The sequence below is a fragment of the Colius striatus genome, chromosome 30 (assembly GCF_028858725.1).
Source record: "Colius striatus isolate bColStr4 chromosome 30, bColStr4.1.hap1, whole genome shotgun sequence".
NCBI classification, from domain to species: domain Eukaryota; kingdom Metazoa; phylum Chordata; class Aves; order Coliiformes; family Coliidae; genus Colius; species Colius striatus.
The window spans coordinates 374715-402666 of NC_084788.1; the positions used below are offsets into that span (position 1 = coordinate 374715).

Sequence of the window (27952 nt, forward strand, 5' to 3'; positions counted from 1 at the left end):
TAGGAAAATGGAACTTTGATGATTGATGAAATGAATGATATCAGAATCATAGGGGCTATCACAGTAGTTATATTACTGGGCATTTCTGTTGCTGGAATGGAATGGGAAGCAAAAGTAAGGAACTCTTTTATTCTTTATTTCATAATTTTGTTTCTATTTTCTACTTCTTTCCATTTTCTACATCATCTTTTTTATTTGTCTGTAATGTGTTTAGTGCACTCAGAAATGCATGTGTAGTAGTGAGAGGGCAGTTTATATGTAATAGCTCTGTCTAGCACTAGCATGTGCTGGGCTGGGCAGCATTTCATACCTTGGACCACTTTGTGCAACTGGAAGATTAAGTGTCTATGGCAACCTAAAAACCAGCATAATCTGCTCTTAATGACACTGTCAGGTGGGTTAATGCTGTTGCACTGTTCTGGGTAACTACAGCACAAGAGAACGTAAGAACATTAGCGTGGGAATTTTCCATGTCTCTGAAATTCACATGAGTTCTGTGGATGGAAAATACAGGATTGGAGCTGAAGCCAATCTCAAGTTGTGTAGTTTCTGCTAGCTCAAAACCACTACTCTTCCTTTCCGCTCTCTTCTGGTTTTGTTTTCAGCTGGAACAAGCCAGCCTGTGGTGCTGCCACTAAGCTCAGCAATGAGGGTTGTGAACATTGGTGGCAACAAACATGTAGCAGAAGGAACCTACTTTTCCTCATTGTTGTGGCTAGAGTCTTAGGTCAGCTCTGATTGTGGTAACAAAACACATGCAGATTCTAGGATGCCTTGATATAGAGATTGCCATATTAGTTTTCTGCTCTGCATTACTAGGTAGTGTGGCTTGCTCACTGTTTTGTGTACCTTGTAGGCTTTTTCTGAATATCTGTCAATAATAATGTGTTTAAAAAATGAGAAGCCTTAGTCTCCCTTCTGATTTGATACTTGTTTCACAATAGCTCTTATCTTCTGTAGTGAGACACAACTGAAGGAGCATCATGCTCCTGCATCAAGATGATGAGGATACTCATAACCAAAATGAGAGCGGTTTTTCTCTTTGTTGCTTTCAGCCCTAAAAACCAAGATTAAAAAAAAATAATCTGTTTATCTTTCCCAAGTAGTCCTTCATTGTCTGTAACTTACTTCTAATGGTATCTTTGTGAACCCAGCTTCTAACAATACTGTAGGACAGTATCTCAATCATTTAGGTTTTCCTTTGAATGAGTTGTTACTAACTCCGTTCACTGTCATTTAAAGTCAGAAGTATCTTGCTTTTGTTCTATAGCATGAGCAACTCTATAACAATAGCTTGCATAGAGATACCTCTGTGGTTTAATGTTTCTATATCAAACCTGAACTATACTATCACTTACTAGCAAATAGGTAGCTTTCAAAAGTCCTATGCTCAAAAATCAAGGTTCAGAGGCTTGATTTCTGCATTGTGGAAGAAGGCAAATAGGAGCAATAGCAATCCACTGAACCTGTCAAGCACTTCATGTGAGCTAATACACAGCTTAGCATAGCAAAAGACTAATACTTCTCACTTGATTGAAGTATCTGTGGTGCCTAACTATGACTTCCTCATGACTTGGAGAGTGCTTTGTAGAATGGGACAAAGAAAATTTATAGTCTTTGAGGTAAGTCTAAAAGCTAAGAGAGAAAGATTCCAGGGAAACCTGCTTAAGAAAGTGATGTTTTAGAGTTTGGAGTCTCTTACCACTCATCTCCTTGCATTGAAGTCTTAAAAGTCTGAGACATTTAAATATAAGGAAGATACACAGAAAACACCCATAGCTTCAGGGAGAGCTTAGGTTTGCTAATGGATAAATCCATTTGTGGCAATTGCTCGTGGTGACTTCATGTTAAATTCTGGTCTTACTGGACTTTTTAAGCACTCAGGCTGCATCGTTACACCTCTCACCTGTTATCTAGGTTTGGCAAATCTTAAGAGTTGGAAGGGACTTCAAAAGATCATGTAGTCCAACCACTTGCCAGAGCAGGACCACCTAGAGTAGGTCACACAGGAACTTGTCCAGGTAGGTTTTGAATGTCTCCAGAGAAGAAGACTCCAACAACCCATCTGGACAGTCTGATCCACTGCTCCCTCACCCTCACAGAGAAGAAATTATTCCTTGTATTTCTTTGGAACCTTTTATGTTCCAGCTTATACCCATTGCCCTTTGTACTAGCATTGGACATCATTGAGAGGAGCCTGGCTCCATCTTCTTGACACCTAATCATTACATATTTGTAAATATTAATTAGATCACCCCTCAGTCTCCTCCTCTCCAAGCTAAAGAGCCCCAGCTTCCTCAGCCTTTCATCATAAGGGAGATGCTCTACTCCATCATCTTGGTTGGCCCTATTCTGAACTCTCTCCAGCAGCTCCCTGTACTTGAACTGAGGGGCCCAGAACTGGACACAATATTCCAGATGTGGTGTCATGAGAGCAGAGTAGAGGGGGAGGAGAACCCCTCTCAACCTACTGACCACAGCCCTTCTACTACACCGCAGGATGCCATTGGCCTTCTTGGCCACGAGGGCACATTGCTGGCTCATGCTCATCCTGCTGTCCACCAAGACCCCCAGGTCCCTCTCCCCTACATTACTCTAAGAGTTCATTCCCCAACCCGGCCTGGGACATGGGGTTCTTCTTTCCGGGATGCAAGACTCTACACTTGCCCTTGTTGAATTTCATTAGACTTCTCTCTGCCCAACCCTCCAGCCTGTACAAGTCTCGTTGAATGGCAGCACAGCCTGCTGGGGTGTCAGCCACTTCCCCCAGTTTAGTATCATCAGCAAACTTGCTGACAGTGCCCGCTGTTCCCTCATAAAGATCATTAATCGACAGACTGAGCAGTACTGGTCCCAGTACCAACCCCTGAGGGACTCCACTAGACACAGACCTCCAACTAGACCCTGCCCCATTGATCACAACTCTCTGCCTTCTTCCCTTAAATCAGTTAGCAATTCACCTCACTACCTGATCATCCAGCCCACACTGTCTCAGTTTTGCTGTGAGGATGCTGTGGGAGATGGTGTCATATGCTTTACTGAAATCGAGGTAAACCACATCCACTGGACTACCACCATCTATGCACCTGGTTACATCTACATAAAAGGCTATCAGGGTGGTCAAACATGACTTCCCCTTGCCAAAGCCACATTGACTGCTCCTAATGACCCTCTTATCCTTTAAATGCCTGGAGACAGCACCCAGCATAAGTCGTTCCATCACCTTTCCAGGGATGGAGTTGAGCCTGACTGGTCTGTAGTTACCCAGCTCCTTGCCCTTTTTGAAGATTGGAGTGACATTTGCTCTCTTCCAGTCCTCAGGCACCTCTCCTGTTCTCCATGACTTACTGAAGATGTTGGAGAGTGGTTTAGCAATGACTTCCACCAGCTCCCTCAGCACCCGTGGGTGCATCCCATTGGTGCCCGTGGATTTATGTACATCCAGATTGCTCAACTGATCCTTAACCTGGTGTTCATCAACCAAACAAAACTCCTTCTTTAACCTGACTTCTTCTGGAGTCTGGGGCTCCCAAGGACAGTCTCCAGCAGTACAGACAGAGGCATTTAGTAACTGCCTTCTTTGTGTCCTCTGTCACCAGGGCACCTGCCTCATTCAACCATGGCCCTACATTGCCTCTAGTGTTAGTTTGATCTGCAGTATATTTGAAAAAGCCCTTCTTGTTGTCCTTGACCTCCCTTGCAAAGTACAACTCCAGTGAGGCTTTAGCTTTCGTAGTTGCCTTCCTACATCATCTGACGACAGTCTTATATTGATCCCAAGTGGCCATCCCTTCCGTCCATGATCTGTAGACTCTCTTCTTCCATTTGTTTGCCCAGCAGTTCCCTGTTTACCCCTATGGGTCTCCTGAGTCCCTTTCTTGATTTTCTACCAACTGGGATGCTCTGAGCCTGGAAAAAGTGATCTTTGAATAGAGAACAGCTACCTTGTGTCCTTTTATCCTCTAATACCCTGTTTGACGAGATGTCCCCTAGTAGTTGCTTGAAAAGGCCAAAGTTGTTTCTGCTGAGGACTGCAGCTGCGATCTTGTTGGGTATTCTGTTCCTACCGCACAAGATCCTGAACTCCACCATCTCATGGTCACTGCAGTGAAGGCTGAGGGCAGCCTTGACCACTTCAACCAGACCCTGCTTGTTGTGAGTACAAGATCAAGTAATGCTCCTCTCCTAGTTGGCACTTCCGCCATTTGCATCAAGAAGTTGTCATCAATGCACTGAAGGAACCTCCTGGAATGTAAGTGGCTAGCTGTATGAGTCTTCCAGCAGATGCCTGAGTAGTTAAAATCCCCCTTGAGAAGCAGGGCCTGTGATTTTGAGGCCACTCCCATCTGCCTTCAGGAAGCCTCATCAACTTCCCCATCCTGATCAGGTGGCCTGTAATAGACACTCACAAGTGTCACACATGCTAGCCTGCCCCTTAATTCTAACCTCCAAACTCTCAACTTGCCTGTCATCCTTACCTGGACAGAATTCAGTATATTCCAGCCATGTGAACTATCCCACCATGTCTATGCGATAGCCACCATATCTTAGCCCCTTGCCCATACACAGACTTCCAGCTCCTCCTGTTTATTCCCCATGCTGTGTGGTACATAAACTCTTTTCTTCAGGTAGTTTGCTGCTGTTGGCTATTGTGCTCTGGTTATTGCTCTGTTGCCCTGTTTTATTGAGACTATGTGAACTGGAGACTGTTTTGTAACAGCAATACCACAGTGCTATTGCATATTTAATTTTGATCCTAGGTCTGAAAAAACCCTCAGACTACAAATAGCTCCCCCAAGCCACTATAATATGTTTTATAAGGAATCAAGTAACACAAAAGGTAATAGGCCAGTGTGGTTGCTTATTCAAATGTAAAATATGAACTGTCTCTTCAATGCCTAGCTTTATCTTTACTTACACTTTTGAGGCAGTTCTTGTTCCAAGTGTAGGATTTATAATGGGTTTTATTGAACAACATCTAATAGTCTAGGTTGCGAAACATCTCAAATGAAGACAGTCTCAAAAACTGGAAATTGATGAATAATTGGGGCAGTCTGAAATTGAAGTTGGTAAGGATTGAACACATGAGACTAACAAAATCATCTAGTTTTTTGTATTAAAATAGCAAACTAAAAACTGTTTGATTCCTCATGTAGTAAAATTAATAGTGAAATAAAAATCATGTACTAACATATAAGGCAAAGTACTACGATCATGGTTAAATAAAGCAATACTCTTAGTATTTGTGTGGATTTAACTCGTTGTGAATTACTTCAGACTGCTCAAATCTATTCATCCTGGAAGGCTTAAATAGAAAATAGTTCTTTTAAGTTTTTTGTTTTTAGAAGTATAACTTTGAGGGCTGCGGTAATCAGAAAGTATCTTTTTTAATGGATATTAAACTTAAAAATTATTCCTATTTCTTTATTAAAAGTGCTGGTATATGTTCTCTCCAGCTTGCCTTATTTATTTGCAGAAATCAGTAAGCTTTATTTAGAATCAAGTAAATGTTTTACATTTTACAACACATTATTGAAGCTTAAAACTGAAAGAAAGCAAGTTCTTCTGTCTGACTGAAGTCATTATGTTTCAGGCACAGATAGTTTTACTGGTGATCCTCATACTTGCTATTGGAGACTTTGTCATAGGAACATTTATTCCTTTGGATAGCAAGAAGCCTAAAGGTTTCTTTGGTTATAAAGGTATGTTGGAACAGTTAGTATTGTAAATAATATATTTGCAAAAAGGAGATATACTATCATAATTCAATTTAATATCTAAAATTCCTTATAGTCCTATTGAACTACATTGAGATACTATTTTTCCTAGTTCTTGTAAACTTCTGCAGTTTTGTTCCTTAAAGCTTTGGGCCACAACCATGTCATGCCTGCTTAATATCAATTACATTAAACTTTTAAAAGCTGGGTAGTACTGTAAAGTACTCTTTCTGGTTTCAGAGAGTGTTAAGTTTACTGTGTTGACTTTGATTTTTGAGTCAAGGCAATGAAATAGGACTTAAATATCTACACTTAAGGTCATACAGCTGTGATTTTCAGCTTTTTCACAGAGCTAATAATGGCTAGAGTGGGCTAATACTGCAGCTTCTATATGAACATTGATAGATTTAAATATTTTTCTACAGCTGAAATATTTATGGAGAATTTTGGGCCAGACTTCCGACAAGAAGAAACATTCTTCTCTGTATTTGCTATCTTCTTCCCTGCTGCAACTGGCATACTTGCTGGTGCAAATATCTCAGGTGATCTTGCGGTGAGTAGTGAATTAGCAAATATTGTTTACAAACACTTGAGTGTACATATCTCTGTCATCACTCTACACTGTCTTTTTTTCTTTCAGGATCCTCAGTCAGCCATACCTAAAGGAACGTTGTTGGCCATCTTGATTACTACATTGGTTTATGCAGGAATTGCAGTATCTGTAGGTAAATAGAGGGGGTTTTTTTGTCCTTTGTCCATTCACGTTCATTCTGAGGGTGTATTTTGGGGTTTTTTTTTTGGTAATTTGTTACACAAAGTCATTACATAACTAACTTACGTGCATGGGAATGTAATAGCCAGAGGTTCTAATTTTTATTACTGGAGGTCCTGTTCTCAGCTGGCTTTAGAATTAATCCTAAAGTGACTGATACTTTTCTAAAACTAGGGTCTGTTTAGGACTTAATTTGTATGTTTCCTCATTTGTTGCAGTTATGTTAAAAGATTTACAGTTTAGCAGTGGGATAATCTTCACATTTTCAGACAATACTCACTAAAAAAACCTCTGTATTCGTTTGAAGATGATAGTAGTCAGCTGGTTGTCTGAAGTGGATTGTGGGATGATCAAACAGCTCCTTGATGTGAGGGTTTATGAGCAGTAATTCTCCAGTAAAGGGAGAAGAGTGAGTAGTGCCTTCATCTGGCCAGCACACTATCAGAAATGCCATGTTTAAAAACATTGTCTGTAATTTTATTTGCATGTGCGAAGAGGAGAAATAATCAGACTGATCTGAGTCTCTGACAGCCTGTCTTCCCCACCCCATAATGGCTTGAGAGTCTCTATAGATGTTGCCTTGGTATTTGTTGCTCTATATATCAGTTCTGCTTTAGAGGCTGGGTGGTCAACAGGTTTTTTCCCACCCATAAAATAATTCTGTTCCAGTAACCTTAAGAGTCCAAGACTGTAGTTATGTCTCATACATTTCTTGCCTATGACTGGAAATGTTTTTATTCATATCCCATAAAATTGGTCTATGGCAGCAATAATCAGCTTTCTTATATAAAAGACCTTGCCTTATCGTAGCTGTGCTGTCTATTGAATGAAATTCTCATTTATAAGAGTGCCATTGATCTTGCCACTAATGATACTTCCTTTCCAGAGATACCAATCTTGCTAGTCTGCTTCTGTTGGCTAACATTGTACTGTCATTCTGCCAACTAGTTGCTCTGTGCTTTATGCAGTACAATAACCTACATTTATTTCCTAATTAGATAGACCACATAGACCTCTGCTACCAAATTTGAATACTTTAGAATTTGGTCTCATGTTGAGAGTAAAATGTTAATTAATATTCATTTTTAATGGAATATTTTGGTCATCTTTTAGATATGAAAAGCCTCATTTTTTCTACTGTGAAAGGAAGAGTTTACAAAACTAACTGAACATCAAATTATTTGATGAAACAGAAATGTCCTGCCTTAGTTACCTCCTATAAATTAGTTAGAATTCTGTTAATTAGAATTAATTATTAATTAATGATAGCCCAAGTGTAGTTGCTTGTAACACCAGAGAAGTTAGGCACTCTCAACTGCAGTCTGAAGGACGCAGGGTAGTATCTCTGGAATTCTTCCTGGTTGCATGTAGTTAGATCTTTAACAGACCATCTATAAAGTTATCTCCTAAGGCGTTTGCATGGCAAAACTTTAACTTGGTCAAGAGCATGCTTATAAATGCCTATGGAAACGTAAAGTTGTGTTTTTACAGGAAAGAAGACCTAGAGGTTCTTAGGGAAAGTGTAGCCATCATCTTACAAGTGAAGATGACTTTTCTGAATGAGGGTTAAATAAAATCTCTGGACTCTTCTGCTGAGACTCTAGCCTGCTCAGCTGGCTTATATGTTGCATTCTATCATAGTAAAGCTCATATGAAGTTTGTTGTCCTTTTCTGTTGTACTTTGTGTGAAAGACCTGCCCAACTGGTTGCATCTGAACTATGAAAAAGGAAATGAGAAAGAGGAGGACTGTAGCTGTTTATTGAGTTACTTGACTTAATGGGTCTGCCACTGCAACCTATTGAAAAAAAGTTACCGAGAAATAGTTGAAAGTGTATTGTCACATCCATTATATACTGCTTGGCTGGCTGGAACAAATAGTTGCATAGTGGAAGAGAAGAATCTCAGTAGTCACATGGTTCTGTTCCCAAGACTTCCTTGAGAGAATTCCATTGGCTACTGCTTTGTAGACTTCCCTCTTCTCATCCCCATTCCTTATTTAATTCCTGTTCCTGGAAGTATTTGCTGGTGTCCAAATAATTTGGTTGTCTTAACTATAGAGTGTTAAATGATGCTTAGTCTGCTCTAGTTTTTATCCTTTGAGACAAAAAAATCTCAAAAGTAGAAGACTTGTGGGCCTTTTAGTACTTCTGAAATGCTATCTTCATCATTTTCTTGTCTAGTGTAGATGACATGAAGACAGTTTAAGTCATAAACTTAATTATAAAAATTGTGTTTAGAAATGAGACTGTAGCTTTGTCTTCCACCAAGAAACTAACTTAAAATACCACAGTCACATAGGAGGTCGCTTGTTTAAGTGCTGGGAAATGGCTTGTACAGCCTTTCATGACAACCTGCTTCATTTTTTTGAATGTCAGAGCCATATTTGCTGAAAAAGAAATAACAGCAACACTAGGCATACTTGTCTACATACATCTGTGGTTCAAGTAGAAATATGTATTTTTCTAGGAAAATTGATAGAGAAGAACTATAAGATCAAGTGATGGTGCACGATAATAATTTCAATTAAAGAACTGTGTGAGAACTTATGATTCAGAGAAATAGTATGTTGAGCCAAATTTGTGTGGTTAAGCTTTTGTGAGTTTATTAACATTGTTTTTCTCCATGCTAAAGCTTTCCTTATTAGACTCAGATTTATTAAAAAATGAAGATCGTCTTAGGCAAGAGAGCAGTTAGTTTGCCTGTTTGTGTTTGTTCTTTGTAGTGTTGATGTGCTTAATACTGAAATGTATAAAAAATATATAATGACATTTTAAAATGTTACTCCATGAGTATATGCTTGTATAAAACAGGAAATGAGTATGATACACATGCTTAAGTTCAGGTTCGGTCTGTTAATACCTTGTTTATGATTATGTCCACTCTAGGTTCTTGTGTTGTTCGAGATGCCACAGGGAATGTTAATAATACCTTTGTCACAGAGCTGACAAATTGCACTACTGCAGCTTGCAAATTAAACTATGATTTCTCATCCTGCCAGACAGGGTGTCAGTATGGACTGATGAACAATTTCCAGGTACAAAACTTTCTTCTAAATCTGTTTATTGGCTTTTGAATGTGATGGTGTTCTGAACTGCATGTTGTAGAAGTTTTAACTCTAGCTGGCAACCACACAGCCACTTGCTCACTCCTCTCCAATGGGAAGGGAGAGAGAATTGGAAGGATATAAGTGAGTAAAATCATGGGTTGAGGTAGAGACAGTTTAATAAGTAAAGCCAAAGCCATGCATGCAAACAAAGTAAAACGAGGAACTAATATACCACTTCCCAGGTGCAGGCAGGTGTTCAACCACCTAAAGGACACCAGGGTTCCATCAGGAAGACAAAACACCATCATTGCAAATGTCCTCCCCTTTGTCTGTTTTCCCTCAGCTTTATATGCTCAACATGATGTCATATGGTGTGGGATATCCCTTCAGTTGTGTAAGGTCAACTGTATCCCCTCCCAGATTCCTGTGCACCCCCCAGCAGGGTGAAGTGAGAAGCAGAAGAGGCCCTGACCATGTGTAAGCACTACTAAGGAGAACATTTCTGTATTTATCAACACTGTTTTCAATTCCTTGTTCCAGCTACTAGGAAGAAAATAAACTATCCTAGCCACAACCAGCACACATATGAAGAAAAATCATAGACTAAAAATTCGTATCTCCATAAAGTTATCTGGAGTAGTTAAGTGGTACACTCTAGCTAGTATGTAGAAGAGCAACAAAACAGCGTTTAAAAACATTTGGTTGTTTATACACAGATGATATAAATATTTACTCTTCTTGAGTAAGCTGCTTGAGTTAGGTGGAGGGACTGTAGCTTTCTCTTTTTAGATACCTGAATGCCATCATTCAGTGATGTGAATAGAAGTACTTATTGTTCAGTAGTGATGCATGGTAATCATAGCCCCTGTTAATAACATGTTCATCCATTTTAAGTTTCTTAGCAAATACACCAACTTTTTAAGAAACTATGGCATATTTGTCACAGTTTTATAAAACCTGATGTTACTGTATTTAAAAAAAAATCTCTCAAACCTCACTGTCTGTGAGGATGTCTGTGAGGTATTGGTAAGGATTTGAAAGAGATCAAGGAAAATATACTTACAGTCAATTGACTTAGACATGCTTTGTAGAAATACAGCTTTGCCCCAGATTTTTCCAAGAGGCATACAAAAAGTTGGCTGGATGTTAAAATGAAAGTCTGGCTTGTGGGTTTTGATCCACAAATCAAATGTGATCAATCAATAACTATCAATGTGATAGTTATTGCTTACATGTTAGACTGACAGTGTTACCTATAAAGCTGAGTGGAAAACTGGTTTTGTACAAGGTGAAATAATGTTGCAGCACAGACAATTCTATTAGAGTAAAATAGATTTTTATAGTGGAATACTTTGAGTATTCCACACACTGAATGTGCTTTTACTTTGTTATGATTTAGTAAAAGTCTGTATTTAGAAACATATCATAATTGCTCTTGTGGAAATAATTATTTTGAAAAATCTGAATATTTTCCTCAGTTATTTAAACTTAAAAGTATCCAGTATATATCTTTGAATGAACACATGAGAAGAGCATAGACCTTGTTCCCTCTGACTGTATCTTTTTCTTGAGGTCATGACTTCCATATGGTTGGCCGTACTTCTGATATTGGTTATTAATGTTCTAATTTCTTGCTATTTGGTCCAAGTACTTCTGTTATTCTTCTCTCTGTGGAAAATCTAGAGGATTCCAAACAGGAAAAGTAACTTGCTAGGCCAGGAGCTGCACTGAGAATGCAGTGCCCCTTAGGCCTCCCTTTTTGTGTTTTTTTTTTTTCTCTCATCCTCACTGTGTTTACTCTGTATTTCTGAGAAGAATTTGATTCTATCTTTGCAGATGTCGGAAGGAAATAGTTTGCATGTAAGGCTGTCTACCTATAGATAAACTGCTGACCGTTTTCTAACTGAACTGCCCTCGACCTGTTAGATCTGAGTGGTAGCTGTAAGGAGAGGGTTGTTTTTTTTTAGTGCAAGTCGTGGGAGGGGGCAAGAGGCAGGCTTCAAGCTTCAACTCTCAAGCTCTTAGTACATTTAAGGAGGTTAAATGACACAGAATAAATACTTCACAAGGATAAACTGATTCCTGAAGTGAGTGAATTGTTGTATTTGTTTTGCAGCTTGTAAGTATGCAGGTTCTGAGGTTGAAAGTGCAGCTTACTGATGTACGCAGCTTAATGACTTTACAACATTGGTACACTTTGTGCTGCATTTGAGCTACTTACTCTCATCTTATACATGTGCAATTACGTAATTTCTCTTTCCAGCGAAATGCTTTGAACTGACCAAAGAAACCTGATATAGCATAGAGATTCAGGTGACTAAAGTTCCAGTTAGTTCCAGCAATCTTTGTCAGTCTGATGTAGAGAAAAATGCTAAATTTGACCATTATTTTAGCCCTAGGAATAAGAATAAAACCTCATCACTTGCCAGTGTTTTGTTTCTGGCAGCATGTCTGGCCTAGTAAGATTGGTTTAGAAAGATTTTACAATTTCAGGTTATAGTAACTTAAAATGTAGACAATTTGCATGATATTTCTTCCCTTCCTTCAGTTCCTTTTCTCACACTCCTGGTGAGGTTACCAGGATGAAAGAGGAAGGTAATCAACGTGAATGATGCAGAACTTCATTTTGATGTATTGTGCCTAAAAGGCACCATTCCATGACTAAAACTGTAAATTTTTCAAGATGGTATGAAATTCATAAACATTGTCTTCAAGCAGCTTAGACTTTTGTTTCAGAAAGTATCCAAGTAAACAATGATTGCTTTTTAAAGATATAGTCCTGTTTCTTAATTAGCTTGACGTGCAAAGCTGGAGGGAGCTTTGGTAGAGAAGTAATCAGTAGAATGGTTGAAGAAGGTCTTCAGGCTATAGGCAGAACAGGCAGTTAGACAGAAGCCACTTTGATTCTAATTTTGATTTTTTTTTTCTTTTTTTTTTTTTCTTATCAACATTTTTTTTACCCACTTTATCATTTTATTAGTCATCCAGTCTACCAAGGATTGCATATTGTATTTCACTCAGTGCAGTTACAAAGATGTCCTAGTATGTGATCTTGGAGATAGGAAGCAAGTTTGTCCTGTTCTTGTGGTTTTGAATAGGAAACAAGCCTAACTTGGAGTGATGGGGATGTTGAGAAAGACAGTCAGCTTTCCCAAGATTTTTCCCAGTTTTAATTGTCACTTGAGCTTTCTGAGACCATGTTATTCAGTGGTGGACCAGTCAAAATGTGTAACAAATTCCAATGTCTTTTTTATCTAACTTATTTTTAATGTTCCTACAAGCCCGTGGAGACTTTTGCCATTGTTTATTTTGTCCTGAGAACTACATGGTTGAACTACATATAGTATGAAGAACCACCTTCTCATGTTCTGAATTTAGGATTTGTCCTCAGTTTGTTCATTGCTTGAATGTCATGCATTCATATGAGCTTTCAAATGGAAGGCATTTTATTTTTCTGTTCGCAAAGTTGCCATGCATTTGTATACTATTCTTGATTTCTGTTTTCAGGTGATGAGCATGGTGTCAGGATTTGCACCACTCATTACTGCAGGTATTTTTTCAGCCACACTGTCTTCTGCATTAGCATCTCTTGTGAGTGCACCTAAGATCTTCCAGGTAAGTATAGAATCGAAAATGTAATCTTTTGAAGCATAACTTTCCTTTCAAATCAGAATTTGTGGAAGGGGACTGTCATACTGCCATCATGATTCATACCAGTTGACATCAGTAGATTGATATAATATTTACCTGTTGTTTCAGATGAGAAGACAGCGTGTTAGTGTTACTCAATATAGCTAATACATAATTTGTTCCAGAACTCATGTGTTTCTGGTTAGTTTAGAAATCAGCTGTTGTGGTGTAGCTAACATTACAGGAACCTGCAAACTCCGTTAGATGTCTTTTTGGTTTAAGTCACAGTGGAGCACATACAAAGAGAACAGGTTAGTTAATTTCTCAAAATAACCATGGAGGGAGAGAGCATGAAGTAGAATGTAGTGCTGGAATCTTTAATCCTCAGAGAATACATCATCAAAACAGTTCTGTTCCAGTGCTTGCATAAATCATTTACATTGGTTTTGTTGATGTTCCTGAATGTACTTTGCTTTATCTTTTTTACCATTTAATCTCACTCTTTGTCCTACAAGTTGTTTTAAATTGGCTAAAATTTTAGTGTCTTCTAATGACCTTCTTTCCCAGAAGTTCAGTAGGAAGTCAAACATAGAAGGGATATTGTTGCAGAACAGAAACACAAGTATTGGTGCAGAGAACTAGTGTATATATTGGGCAAACTTTACACTTTATGACAAGACGGCGACTCTAAAGAAAGGTTCTTGTGATTCTAAAACACCAGTAAGCTAGTCAATTGCTTACAGAAAAACTAGACTTGTTCTTATTCTGTTGTTCAGTAATTTCTTATCTGTATTGGAGGTGCAAAATGTCAAGATGCAAGACAGTTGAAAATAGAATTAGTACATGATGGCTATAAACCTTCTTCAGAAGGATAATACACAGGGGAAGTTGGCGTTAGTAAGGATACATTTTGAACAAAATGCATGCTGACTCTTGAATTTTGCTTTTTCCTAGGCTTTGTGCAAGGACAACATTTATCCAGGATTTCAGATGTTTGCTAAAGGCTATGGGAAGAACAATGAACCACTGAGAGGATATCTTCTAACATTTTTAATTGCTCTTGGATTCATACTAATTGGTTAGTTTGAAGTTACAATAAATCTGAATATTTTCCTTTGTCATTTACAAGGCATTTTATTTCAAGTCATGACTTGATGATGGTGTTGGTAGAGTTAATGCACAACTTAATTCTAAGCTAGCACTACAAATATGTTTATTTTGAGGGTTACTTTCACCTATCTGCTAGATACAACTTTATCTGGAATGGCAGTAAGTTTGAATTGAACTGTAGCAATGCTACACTTAATAACTGTAGATATCTATCTAGATGCTGATCAATGAGTACATTGTTTGCTTGAGGTAGATGTTATATCTTGCAAATATGAAAGTTTATTTCAGATTTTTTAATAGTTACAGACAGCTTCAGTAAATGGCAAACTTGCACAAACAATAATTCTTAAAGTGTGTTTTTCTGTTAAGTTACAAACAGTAGAGATGAGTGCTGATTCTGCTGTTGCCAAAGGTAAAGATCATCTGGGTCGAATTACATGTGTTCTATGTGGATGGATAACTAATTGTGCTGTGTCCATCCATGGGTCCTGTACCAGTGCTTTTAGATAGCTTTTCCCAATTGGCTCTTTCATCCTTTCTTTGAGTCTGCTTAAGGCACAAATATACCAATGATGTCCTTACTGCAGCATGCTGATTAGAGGCTTGATAACAACAAGTAGAAACTTGCAGACCAAGGTGGCACATTCTGCATTTTAATTTTTCTTTTCTTTATGATGAGCGTAGACCTATAAATACCTTGTACCACGCTGCTTAAAGGAGAGTATCAGGTTCTTTCCTCTCTTTCACTAAAGAGAGTGAACTCATCCCTGTTGTGGTAGTATTGGTCTGTAATAGTGTGCTGTATTAACACCATTCATGCAACTTATTTAAAATGCAGGGAGATGAACATGTTTGTCACATTACTCACACAAACTTTCTCTGCTGTTACCATTCACTGATTATCTCTTAAACTTGTTATTTGCTCTTTGAGAGTTGAGCTAGAAGTGTACTGTAGATTTAGTAACGTGTTGTTTACTGTTTCTGGCATTCTTCAGAAGCCGGTGTATGATAAAGCCATGTTGGGAAAAATTTTTTCTCAGTTAACAATTTTGAGAAAGCACATAGTGCTTTGAACTGGCAGTCTGGAACACTTGGTAACATGGAAACCTTTATATTTTTAAAATGGAAAGTTACAATTCCTGACTATTAGAAGATAGGTTAGAAAATAAGAGACCATTAAGATAATAGCTCTCTCTGTTTAACAGAATGGGCAAACTGCTTCTCCTTATTTATTGTACGTTAGAAAGTAAGGTTGGTTGTAGTGCATTTTTTACTCTGGTATATATAAAGCCTTTAAATGATCTTTTATAACAGCCTGCTTTGTTTTTGGTTTTACAGCTGAACTGAACGTCATTGCTCCGATTATTTCTAACTTCTTCTTAGCCTCATATGCCTTGATTAACTTCTCTGTATTCCATGCTTCTCTTGCCAAATCACCAGGTAGGAACTCTGTGTTTTGTGTGAGAATGTAACCTGCAGTTTCTTTATGCATAAACAGAATTTTAAGGGTATTAATATAAATCAATGTTAAATTTAGCTACTAAACATCTGTTTAGCTGTCATGGTGCATGGTGTCATAAATTACAAGTGTAACATGGTGTGTACTTGGATCTTCTGAAATTTTGAAGACTGATTGATGCAGTAGAGCTTAGAAGCTACTGATTCTATTATCTTTGCTGAGAAAATGCAAGCTAATTCAGTCTTTATTCAGAAAATCTTAAAGATGGCTTTCTTGCCAATTTCAGCATCTGGTGTTCAAGAAACCACCCTTTTGTCTCCTTTGGATTTCTTTGTTAATAGGGTTTGGTTGGTGGTTTTTTGTACTGGGAGAAATTGCAGGTGGCATTTCCACATTTTTATAGGCTTTGGATTGGCTAGTTAATCATAGGAATAAGCCAAAACACAATACTTGAAGAACAGATGTCTATGATACCGAGTTCACTATTTACACTGAAATAATAGCTTTAAAAGCTTCATAAGTTGCTGAACTGGTAGATATCATTATCTTACCTGAGCATGTGCATAACTGGTTACACAACAGTTTGGCATCCAACATACTTGTTCATCTTGGGTGCGTTAGTGGACATGTGCCTGTGTATGTGTATTTACCTGATTTTAGATAAACTTGTGACAAAGAAGGTTATAAAGCACTGACAGTCCAATAACGTACATGCTGATTGATAACAAACTAACCATGAGCCAGCGATGTGCCCTCGTGGCCAAGAAAGCCAATGGCATCCTGGGATGCATCAAGAAGAATGTGGCCAGCACGTCAAGGGAGGTTCTTCTCCCCCTCTACTCTGCCCTAGTAAGGCCTCATCTGGAGTCCTGTGTCCAGTTCTGGGCTCCTCAGCTCAAGAGGGACATGGAAGTGCTGGAGAGAGTCCAGCACAGGGCCACCAAGATGATCAGGGGAATGGAACATCTTTCATACGAGGAAAGGCTGTGGGAACTGGGGCTGTTTAGTCTGGAGAAGAGGAGATTGAGGGGAGATCTTATTAACATTTATAAATATCTAAAGGGTGGATGTCAGGAGGTTGGGACATCCCTTTTTTTGTTAGTAGCTAGCAACAGGCCAAGGGGTAATGGGATGAAGCTGGAACACAAAAAGTTCCACTTAAATACAAGAAAAAAACTATTTCACTGTGAGGGTGACGGAGCCCTGGCACAGGCTGCCCAGAGGGATTGTGGAGTCTCCTTCCTTGGAGGTCTTCAAGACCCACCTGGACATGTTCCTATGCGACCTGATCTAGGTGAACCTGCTTCTGCAGGGAGTTGGACTAGATGATCTCTAAAGGTCCCTTCCAACCCCTACCATTCTATGATTCTATGATATCAAGTCCTACTTGGATATCTCTTTCCATTTACTTCTTGTGTGGTGAAAATTTCTGTCCATGTGAAAACAGTAAAAATAAACAACTAGAAAGAGCAGTATGTGACAGCGCGAGTCACAAACTGATTCATATTATACTACCTTTGAAAGCAAAAATCAGTTGTCAAAGCAAACTATTGCCGAAGATTCATGTAGCCTGATTCAATAGACATACTGGTACAAACATCTTCAAACTTTCCTTTTATGATATGCTCTTAGAAGGCAGAATTAGGAACATTTATATATCTATGCAAGAAAGATGCAAATTTATTTAAAAGATGTTGGAAAATTGGCACATTTATGCTTTCAATCTTTTTGTACGTGACTGAAACTGTCACACATTCACATGAAATGTGAACATTTGGGAAGAAGAGGAATAGCACTTTCCTTCTCCTGGAGTGATGATTAAATCAATTTTCCCCCTCTTTTCTGTCCTCCAAATATTTTAACTAGGTTGGCGCCCTGCTTTCAAATACTACAATATGTGGATTTCTCTTGTTGGAGCTATTCTGTGCTGCATTGTGATGTTTGTCATTAATTGGTGGGCAGCACTTCTAACATATGTCATAGTCCTTGGTCTCTACATCTATGTCACTTACAAGAAACCAGGTATGTGCAGGAGGCTTTTTTGGTTGTGGGGGGGGAGAAAGGGATATAGAAGGGAAAAACTGATGGCTTTTAGGGAAAAAAAGATAACTTATTTTTGTTTGTTCAAGTAGTTTGAACTCCTCTTTCAGGCTTTTTATAATTGTAATGAAATATAAGTATATCAAGATGCATGCCTTGCACTTAGGCACAAACATTTGAATTGGAGGGGAAGGTGCATATGGAAAGAGCCTGGGTTGCAGCAGCAAAGGGGCTAAGGGGGAATGATATGTATTGATAAGAAGTGAAGGAGGACACTACCTTACCTTTCCAAATTAAAAAGGGATTTGAATTGTGATGTTTTCAGTAAGCCGTTTTTGTACGCTTTCTTCCTTCTAAGAGTACGTGAATGATCGTAAGTGCAAGATGGAGCAGAACTGATCTAAAAAAGTATTCCTGAAGTTGGAAATATGGAGAACCCTACGTCTTGGGCTACAAAGATTTTGGAGTATTTGGATGATAAATTCATTGTAGCTATCAAAAGATGTATATGGGAACAAATAGAGATAATACTAGGATCTTTCGTTGTCTAACAAAAACAATAGTCTAAAAATAATTTCTAAATCTAACAGTTTTTCATTGAACTTATCTGACTTCAAGGCAATGTTTTGAGATTACGTTTTCCTTTGTTATAAAATAGCAAAGCAAAGCATTTACCTCCTGAAGTGATTTTTTTTTTTTTTTTTTACTCTGAAGCTGTCACAGTCTTTGGAATGTTGTGGAAAAACTTCAACTCTTTCTTCTTATAATTATAAAATATGAAACTCTTAAGTTGTTTGCTAAAACTTAAAAAGGAATGTTATCGTTAAATAGAATTACTTGTTTAGCTGTAGGGTTTATTAACTAGTGTAGGATATACCAAGATACATCTTAAACCTTTTGTGTGTTCAGTTGATACTCACTATTTTGTGACCACGTAGTTTTACAATGAACAGCTTTAAATAAAATCTTGGAACTTGAAATATTCCAACAGATGTGAACTGGGGATCCTCAACGCAAGCTTTGACTTACTTGAATGCGCTACAGCATTCTATTCGGCTATCAGGAGTGGAAGATCATGTGAAAAATTTTAGGTAACACTTTAAGATTGAAGACAGGAAATTACTTGTATGTATGTATTCAGCAGGGTACTGTCATGAAGTTTGCTGTGTTGGTGGTTGCCGTGAATGTCTGTTCATCTGTGGGTGATAATTAAGAGTGCATTTTAGAAGCAAGGCTGCGGACGATGCTTGCTTATTGTTAGATGCCTCATGATTTGCATCTTGAGTGGTGAACTGTGTTCTTCTGCAATGAAACTGAATTGGAAGCTGTGCTCCAAACTGCCAGTGAGCATCCAGTCTACGTGCTTGGGATAAATCTGATCTAACCTAAAATCCCTAAGGTATATGTACTGTGGATGTCATCGTGAACATCAGCTGTTTTATTTAGACATTTTCTTTCATTGTACACAGCAAAGGCAATGGTAATGGCAAACAGGCTACATGCTTGTTTTTCACACAGCTGAATAAGAGAACTGATTTTTTGGCTGACAGGATGGCTACCCAGGAAGATCCTACTCAATTAAGTAGTTTTCTGTCCTGTGGTGTTTATACCACTTCTCTGGAACAAGCTTTGACCACCCTGATAGCCTTTTATGTAGATGTAACCAGGTGCATAGATGGTGGTAGTCCAGTGGATGTGGTTTACCTCGATTTCAGTAAAGCATTTGACACCATCTCCCACAGCATCCTCACAGCAAAACTGAGACAGTGTGGGCTTGGATGATCAGGTAGTGAGGTGAATTGTTAACTGATTTAAGGGAAGAAGGCAGAGAGTTGTGATCAATGGGGCAGGGTCCAATTGGAGGTCTGTGTCTAGTGGAGTCCCTCAGGGGTTGGTATTGGGACCAGTACTGCTCAGTCTGTTGATTAATGATCTTTATGAGGGAACAGCGGGCACTGTCAGCAAGTTTGCTGATGATACTAAACTGGGGGAAGTGGCTGACACCCCAGCAGGCTGTGCTGCCATTCAACGAGACTTGTACAGGCTGGAGGGTTGGGCAGAGAGAAGTCTAATGAAATTCAACAAGGGCAAGTGTAGAGTCTTGCATCCCGGAAAGAAGAACCCCATGTCCCAGGCCGGGTTGGGGAATGAACTCTTAGAGTAATGTAGGGGAGAGAGACCTGGGGGTCTTGGTGGACAGCAGGATGAGCATGAGCCAGCAATGTGCCCTCGTGGCCAAGAAGGCCAATGGCATCCTGCGATGTAGTAGAAGGGCTGTGGTCAGTAGGTTGAGAGGGGTTCTCCTCCCCCTCTACTCTGCTCTCATGAGACCACATCTGGAATATTGTGTCCAGTTCTGGGTCCCTCATTTCAAGAAGGATGGGGAGCTGCTGGAGAGAGTTCAGCAAAGGGCCACCAAGATGATGAAGAGAGTGGAGCATCTCCCTTATGATATGATACGGTGAGAGAGCTGGGACTCTCCAGCTTGGAGCAGAGGAGACTGAGGAGTGGCTTCATTAATGTTTAAAAATACATAAAGGATGGGTGTGAGGAGGATGGAGCCAGGCTGTTCTCAATGATGTTCAATAATAGGACAAGGGCCAATGGATATAAACTGGAACACAAGAGGTTCCGAAGAAATACAAGGAAGAATTTCTTCAGTATGAGCGTGAGAAAGCACTGGAACGGGCTGCCCAGATGGTTTGAGTCGTCTTCTCTGGAGACATTCCAAACCCACCTGGACATATTCCTGTGTGATCAACTCTAGGTGGCCGTGCTTTGGCAGGGAAGTTGGGCTAGATGATCTTTTGAGGTCCCTTGCATCTTTGTGGTTCTGTGAAACTACTATAGAAGATGCTTAGAAAAACTTTTTACAAAAACCGTAGACTTGTACAAATTCCTCAGTATAAACAGAATCATAGATTGAACACGACTTTACTGTGTGGTGTTGTCCAGCCTGCAACTCAGCTGATTTCCTGTAGATCCAGATGCATTGTCTCCAATTTTGGTGTTATATCAGGTTGCTCAGGGCCATATCCAGTCAAATTTTGACTATTTACAAGGATGGAGGTTCTGTTGACCTGTTTCTTTCCCACTGCCCTCCTACATGCTGCTGATGTCCTGCACAGGATTTATGGTGTTGACACTATCAAATCTCTATCATCCGTTGGAACTGCAGCTCTAAGAAGTTTATTATTCTGTTATTCTCAGCATATTAGCGCGAGGGTCTAGCTAGTAAAATCTTCTGTTGTGTACAAAGGGAGACTTTGCCTCCTTCAGGCAGAACTTAATAAGGAATGAGATCAGTGAGATCAGGTGCCGTTCTCTGAGGTTAAGTCCAGAATGCAGAACCTGGCAGCAGCACAGGTTTCCAAAGAGATGTATGGTATTTTCTATGGGTTGGGAAAATACTCCAGTTCTAACCCCTAGCTTCTCTTGTAAGTGACTAAATTTTCTTGAAGTACAGCATAGGTAGTTCACAACTGTTACAGAAAGTGGAATGAGATCATAATGGGTACCAGCACAAACTCAAAAGCGTGTGACAGTAAAGATAAATTACAAATGTGTTAATAGAAGTATTAATAGTATCCCTTCTAAACTCAAAAGTGTTGGCTGTTGTAGGTATACAACAAAACTAGAAGTTTCATTATGAAACAGCTCTTACTTCTGAAGTATTACTTGTTATCTCGGGCTATGCTGTTAACAGTAAGTAGTCTACTTTCAGAAACTTTTTTGTTGCTTAGGTATCAAGAATAATAATTTTTGAACTTCCCCTAGTGAAAATCTAAAGGCTAGTATTAAGTAATTTGCAATACCTAACTTATGATTAGTGTTACAACCACCTGTCATCTTTGAGACTATTTTGGGTTGCAAACTTTGTATAAACAAGCTTGACAAGACAATTCTTACCATGTGTACTACCTCTGCAGTGATGACTATATTCATATGGCAAATATTTAGAAGAAACTTTTCTGTTAATATAAAACCACCTTAATTTCAGATTAAATGAGTCCCAACTTTTTTTTTTCCTCATCTATTCACAATTCTAGACCTCAGTGCTTAATTATGACGGGTGCTCCAAATGCACGTCCAGCTTTGCTTCACCTTGTCCATGCTTTCACCAAAAATGTGGGCTTGATGATCTGTGGTCATGTACATATGGTAAGTGTATTCTGTCTTAAAGTTACCTTGGGTTTTGTGGGGTTTTTTGACATGCTTGCTGGTTGTTTATGGCTTTGGGGGGGAGGGAGTAGCAGCATATTTTTTTTGTTGTTATTGTTCTTAAAGGAAAGCATCATAGACATCTAGAAGTGCAAAAAGAGATATTTAGAGTAGGATCTACTCATGTATGGATCGTCACTACTCCAGTTAGGTGTACTACAGGGGACACTTTGCATCCTTTGATGCTGAAATGCTGAGGAAGCTCTATAGGAGTAAAGTGGACATTGGTTTACAGCCTGAGTCTGTTTCTATCCTTGTGTCATGCAGTCTTATGTACTCTTTTCTTTCTTTGGACACGACAGTTGATCAAAATGATGTGCAATATACAGCTAGATTTCCTCTCAGTGTTGCTATTTCAGGGAGCTTAATTCCTGTGCAGAATTCTTGAAAAGCCTGGGCTAAAATATACCTTCTTGAGAAATATCAGTTTAGGCAATTGTTTCAAATTGCTCTTAAGCATTGAATTAGTTTTTTATTCCTTCAGGTATCAGATGAATTTCTTTGGCATCTGAAAGAGTAATATGAACAGCCATTTCCTGTCCTGTTCCCCTTCTGCCTGGCCCCCAGTATTTCATTAACTTGTTGCAGGATAAAGAGATGTAGGGGTTTTTGGGGTTAGGACCGTGTGAGGGCTGTTCTGCAACGATGGGTGTTTAACAGTTCTTCCTACTTAAAAAAAAAAGTGGCAGACCTGTAGAGGTCTTGTAGTGAGGGGAAGGAAGCAAGCTTCAAGTAACTAAAATGTTTTCAAAATTATACTTGTCATGAGTTGTCTCAACTGTTGATATAAAGTGGCTGTCCTACTGTGACCTGTACCAAAACTTCAGCTGCTACAGAGAGGCTGTTAGTTTAGTATATTGAAATTGGGTACTTTAGCTTCATATTTTAAGGCCAGACATTTTCTGTTTCATCCTTGAGACAAGTGTGAGCCTCCACACAACAGCTGTTTACTCTTAAATATGCTTAAATTTACCACACTTAACTGGCTCTGACTTGCTTCTGATCAAATGAGCAGCTAAGAAACAAACCAGGTTAATACAATTCATGGAACATACATTTTGTTATGCAAGTATTGGCTGGTTTTGTCTTCAGAAACTTTATTTCATTTAATTCCTGTTTATACAAACTCGACATTTTAGTGAGTAAAAATAACAAACTGACTAAAACTAGAAAGGTGAGGTATCACAGATGCAATTATTCTCTTCCAAAAGTAGTACTGTAATTAAAAGAATAAGGTAGTGTCATCATTCTTGTCTGAAAGCAATTCTGATTAGATATTTTCTGAGAGCATATGCTATCTCTATTTAAAATTGCATTCTTACAAGAAAGATAATGCTTCTTTATTCTTCACTGACTCTGACCATTAGATCAGAGTCCATGTCCTTTTGCAAACTGTATCTTTTTGCAAAACTTGGGTTACTGTATTCTGTATTATACCTCCTATCTTGCTTTTTGATGTCTAGGAGGAACACAATGATTCATCTTGATGGAAATAATAAGAAAGTATTTAAGTAGGAGTTGACTTCGACTGCAGCATAAAACTGCAGAAGTGACACTACTGTGACAAAGGCTTTCTGATTAACGTTATGTACACACAGAGACACACTGGTACAGCTTGAAACAAGTATTTCCATAAAGACTAATGTTAAGTCATCTCATAGTTGTGTATGTTTCATTACAAAGCCCTTTGTTTTAAAACTATATTGTGCTTTGGAGGATAATCTTGGGCCTTCTGCTAGGGAAGTGGGTTGTTCTCTGCAGGAACAAGATTGCTAAAGCTTGAGCCAACTGGTTCACTCTTTGTTGCTGATAATGCTCAATGTTTTGTTGTTGTGTTGGTTTTTTTATAGTGTGGAAATATGTTTTGAGCTTCTTCAAGTTTAAGCTGGATTCTAGCAGTGAAATTAAAAAAGGGAAGGGGGCTTTATTACTACATATAAATCCTGTTTCCTCCCCTCTTTTATTATTTTTGAAAGGGACCTCGGAGACAAGCCATGAAGGAGCTGTCGACTGATTTGGCTAAATATCAGCGGTGGCTAATTAAAAACAAGATGAAGGCTTTCTATGCACCAGTGCATGCAGAGGACTTGAGGGACGGAGGGCAGTACTTAATGCAGGTGTGCTTATCTTGATTGGGTTTTTTTAATTGACTTTTATTTTAATGAGAAGAGTGAAGGTGAACATGAAATTAGAAATGTTTTATACTTTGAAGTATTTTCATTTCACATAGTTGTCTTAAAACTTTTTCTGGATAGTACTTTGTTTTCTGCCTAAGAAAATAAGAGCCTTTAGTCATTTCAATAACATGGTTTTAAAAATGCCCTTTGTTCTTAGGCTGCTGGTCTGGGTAGAATGAGACCTAACACCCTAGTTGTTGGATTTAAGAAAAACTGGAGACAAGGTGACATGAGAGATGTTGAAACCTATATCAATTTATTCCAGTAAGTAGAAAATGCAGTGGTGTAGCTCTTATGTTCCATTTCAGTATATTTGGCAAGAAGTCAGAAAGTTTATAGCTGCATGAAGTCTGTCTTAGGTAGACTTAAATTTTCCATGTTGCTGATAGAGCAGTTGTCAATACCTTGGTTACTTTTCAGATATGGAAATGAATAAGCAAATCTCTATGGTTGAAACAGATGCATTTACAAGGTGTTGTGCCAGTGGTCTGAGATGGGAGAGTTACCACCTTTAGAGATGAAACTAGTGTCTTATGTGCTAATCTGCTGAATTCTTTAAAAGCATAGTTTCTATTAAAGTCAAGGTTTTTACTCTATTTGTTCTGTACAGCTAAGTGTAGTAGAGAATGAATCAACTCCTATGCTGAAGTTGTCTTCATTAAACCTTGCTCTTGTATACAAAAACTATTTTAATTACAAGATACACAACACTGGCACCCAAAGTAGTATAGGAGCTAGAAAAGAGACGGAAAGGGAAATCGCAGTATAATTTGACAGTACTGAAACACAGACCGCTTCTGGCTGAAGAACTTAATAGAATAACTGGTGTTATGAACACTTCAGAACACCAAAACTTCTTCTTAAACTTACATGGAGGGTTTTTGTTTTCTTTACGTGCTGCTTAATCTGCTTGGTTTGTACTTTTATACTTCTTATTTACTGTGCATTTAAAGGAAGGAGAGAATGAGGGAATTACAGGCAGAGATTAGAAAAGGAAAAAAAATCACACTCTCTCAGTTCCTTAAGAGAAAAGCAGGAGCACCAAATGCAATGAGTAATAGGAAAACATGTTGGTTACATTTTGGTTTTTCTTTTTTTCCTGTTTTTTTTTTGGAGTGAGTGGTGCCCATTATTTTGGATCTGTCAAGGCCAACAGGCCATGTGGTCCTCTACATCCCAAAAGTGAAACCTCAGGAAGCAATAACTGTAGGTCAAGCATATTTCTTGAAAACCTCTGGAAAACAGAAAGTTTCTGAATCAGAAAGTAGAAACACATCTAGTCAGTATAGATTTTTTTAAAAACGAATAATTATTTTACAATCTTCAGTAATGGACAAAGCACTTTCTTATTAAATCAACCTCAGTTTTTCATGTTACAAAAATGCTGATACTTTGAACATTTTTGATAAAGTCTTACTGCTTCTGAAGAAAAGTGTTTATGCTTGTTTGTAATGAGGTATTTATGTTTAAGGGACTGATGATTAATGGCTAATTCAAACTGCATGACATGGTTACACTTAAGGCTTTCTGTCTTACATCTGGGACGGGTTTTTTTTGGTCCTTCATTTTGTTCCACATTTACTCAAACATTGATTGAAGCTTTTTGCTTGTCTCTACAGTAATGAAGTTTTCCCTTGTTGCTTTTTTTAAGGGACTGAGTTCCTTCCCCTTTAGATATAATGGGAATAGGTGCAGTATAGTTAAAATATACCTAATTTGATTCTAAATTACAACTTCATAGATGTTTTTAATACCCAAATATTGTGGAAGGACATCAAATTTTTAGTTCTCAGGTCAAAGAGATTTAGTCAAAGTCTTAATTGATGGAGGAAGACAAAAATTTAGGTTTTTCAGTGTATCTTAACATGTGCGCAGAACTTGACTGCTCTTAACTGTTCATGTTGCTTTTATTTAATTGATGTTTATTTAGGAGGAGGAGAGGAAATAGATAGTCTTCCTCTATGTGTTGCTTTTTGGAATGTGCTATTCAATTTGGTGATAGTTTTGCATTGAAATGGAAATTCTAACACCAGTTCCCAATTTGGCAGTTTGACTGGCAGCATTTAATCACTGAAATTTGCTCAAATAGAGTGTATAAAGCAATTCCTTTGTGAAAGAAAAAGCTGTAAAATATTTTGTTTCTTTAGTGATGCCTTTGATGTTCAATATGGTGTAGTTGTCATCCGCCTAAAGGAGGGCCTGGATGTTTCTCATCTTCAGGGACAAGGTAAGAATGACTTTATTTCATCTACTGAACAACTGATCTAATTCACAGAGTCACAGAATCTTAGGGGTTGGAAGGGACCTCTTCCTTAGTATTAGCTAGCTCTGTTTTCTGTTTAGCCAGTGGTAATACAATCAGCAATCTGGGAAGGAAGTTGCAGGAAATTACAGCTCTGCTCAGAGGAGGAGCCTCTTTGTACTCTGAAGCAGTTCTTTTAACTGTCTTGGTGGTGGTAGTGGTTTTTGCCTTTCTTTTTCTGCCCCCTTCTCTTTGCCATATCTTACTAGTTGCAGTAGACGAAATGTGAACCATCTGAGTCTAGTCACATATCTCTATTGTTACCATTTGGAACAATTCAGTGGTTTACAATGTCATTCTTTGCTTTCTCAAAGAAGAGTTACTGTCATCCCAAGAAAAATCTCCGTGTACCAAGGATGTCATAGTAAAAGTGGATTATAGCAAGAAGACCGAGACAGACACTTCTATAGCTTTTGCTCCATCTAGTGAAAGAACTCAGGCTCTACGTAAAGGTAACTTACTAGTTGACAATCAAATTTGAATTCTTGCTCTTTTTCTCTCTTTCTCATTCTCTCCTCAGTTCCTCTCTCCCATGACCAAGGGATTATTTAAGGGATTTCTGTCTGTGGAACATAAGTGTGTCATGCTTTTATAGTTATTGATGCCAAGTCACTTAAGTACTTTGGTTTAGAGCTTACCAGTATGTAAAGTCATATACATCTAGTCTCCTAAATGAAACAGGTTATAGACAATGACATGCAATGGATTTTTTTTGTTAATGAGTTTGACAGACATTAAAAATAGCTTGAGAGTCATGCTACGTGTCTGTGTAACAAGTCTGATTTGAAGGCTGCTAAATTTATGAAGGTTTTGTCACCTCAGGCTGGAGTGTTATTTGCATGTTAAGAAATATGGATCGTCCTTTGACATGAAAATAACCAACGTTCCTTTTCCTTTTAAAGTAGAAGCTTGGAGTGACTTAATAGTCAAGTGAGCAAGGCAAACTTTTTTTTTTTTTAAAAAGAAATCTCAGGATCTGGTAGACTGCATTTGTATGTGTTTCTTTGAATGAAAACCCATTTCATTTTACATCTTTATTTTCTGTTTTTTAATATACACTAATAGTCCTTTCATTAACATCACAAAGAAAATTAACCTTTTTATTTTGTATCTTTAAAAATCTTCCAGAGGAGGACGAGGATGGAAAGACTCCAACACAACCACTGTTGAAAAAAGGCAGGCATTTTCCACCTTTTTGTGTTAAATCATTCTTTTGCATTGTTAATTTCAGTTTTCTTTTTGTACTCCTTTCTACACATACATATGAGGGAGAGGAAAATACCAACCATGCACTGTTTATTTTTATTCATATTTGCTTCGGAAAGTGCTTCATATTTAGAGATTAAGCTATGGAAAAATGCAGCTTTGTGGAAATTCTGAGAACAAGTTGCTGCTGAGAAAGGATTGTGCATGTGTCTAAGATATGAGTGTTGGGTATTTTTCTTTATACAGTTTTATTCTGAAGTAGCATTTGAAA

General features: G+C 38.3%; 1 protein-coding gene across 3 annotated transcripts in view; it reads left to right on the forward strand.

The window, feature by feature from the left end:
• Positions 1–27952, forward strand: part of SLC12A2 (solute carrier family 12 member 2) — a 61206-nt gene that overhangs the window by 22263 nt on the left and 10991 nt on the right. For 2 of the 3 annotated variants that reach the window (XM_062016463.1, XM_062016465.1), the window contains 16 exons: positions 4–114; positions 5594–5702; positions 6143–6270; positions 6358–6442; positions 9376–9524; positions 13044–13151; positions 14121–14244; positions 15615–15716; positions 17602–17757; positions 18767–18866; positions 21825–21936; positions 23973–24113; positions 24331–24437; positions 26321–26400; positions 26790–26927; positions 27604–27651. In XM_062016463.1, coding sequence (XP_061872447.1) covers positions 4–114; positions 5594–5702; positions 6143–6270; positions 6358–6442; positions 9376–9524; positions 13044–13151; positions 14121–14244; positions 15615–15716; positions 17602–17757; positions 18767–18866; positions 21825–21936; positions 23973–24113; positions 24331–24437; positions 26321–26400; positions 26790–26927; positions 27604–27651 — 1798 coding nt within the window. The remainder of the gene's footprint in view (positions 1–3; positions 115–5593; positions 5703–6142; positions 6271–6357; positions 6443–9375; positions 9525–13043; positions 13152–14120; positions 14245–15614; positions 15717–17601; positions 17758–18766; positions 18867–21824; positions 21937–23972; positions 24114–24330; positions 24438–26320; positions 26401–26789; positions 26928–27603; positions 27652–27952) is intronic. The other variant, XM_062016464.1, reaches the window with a different exon arrangement.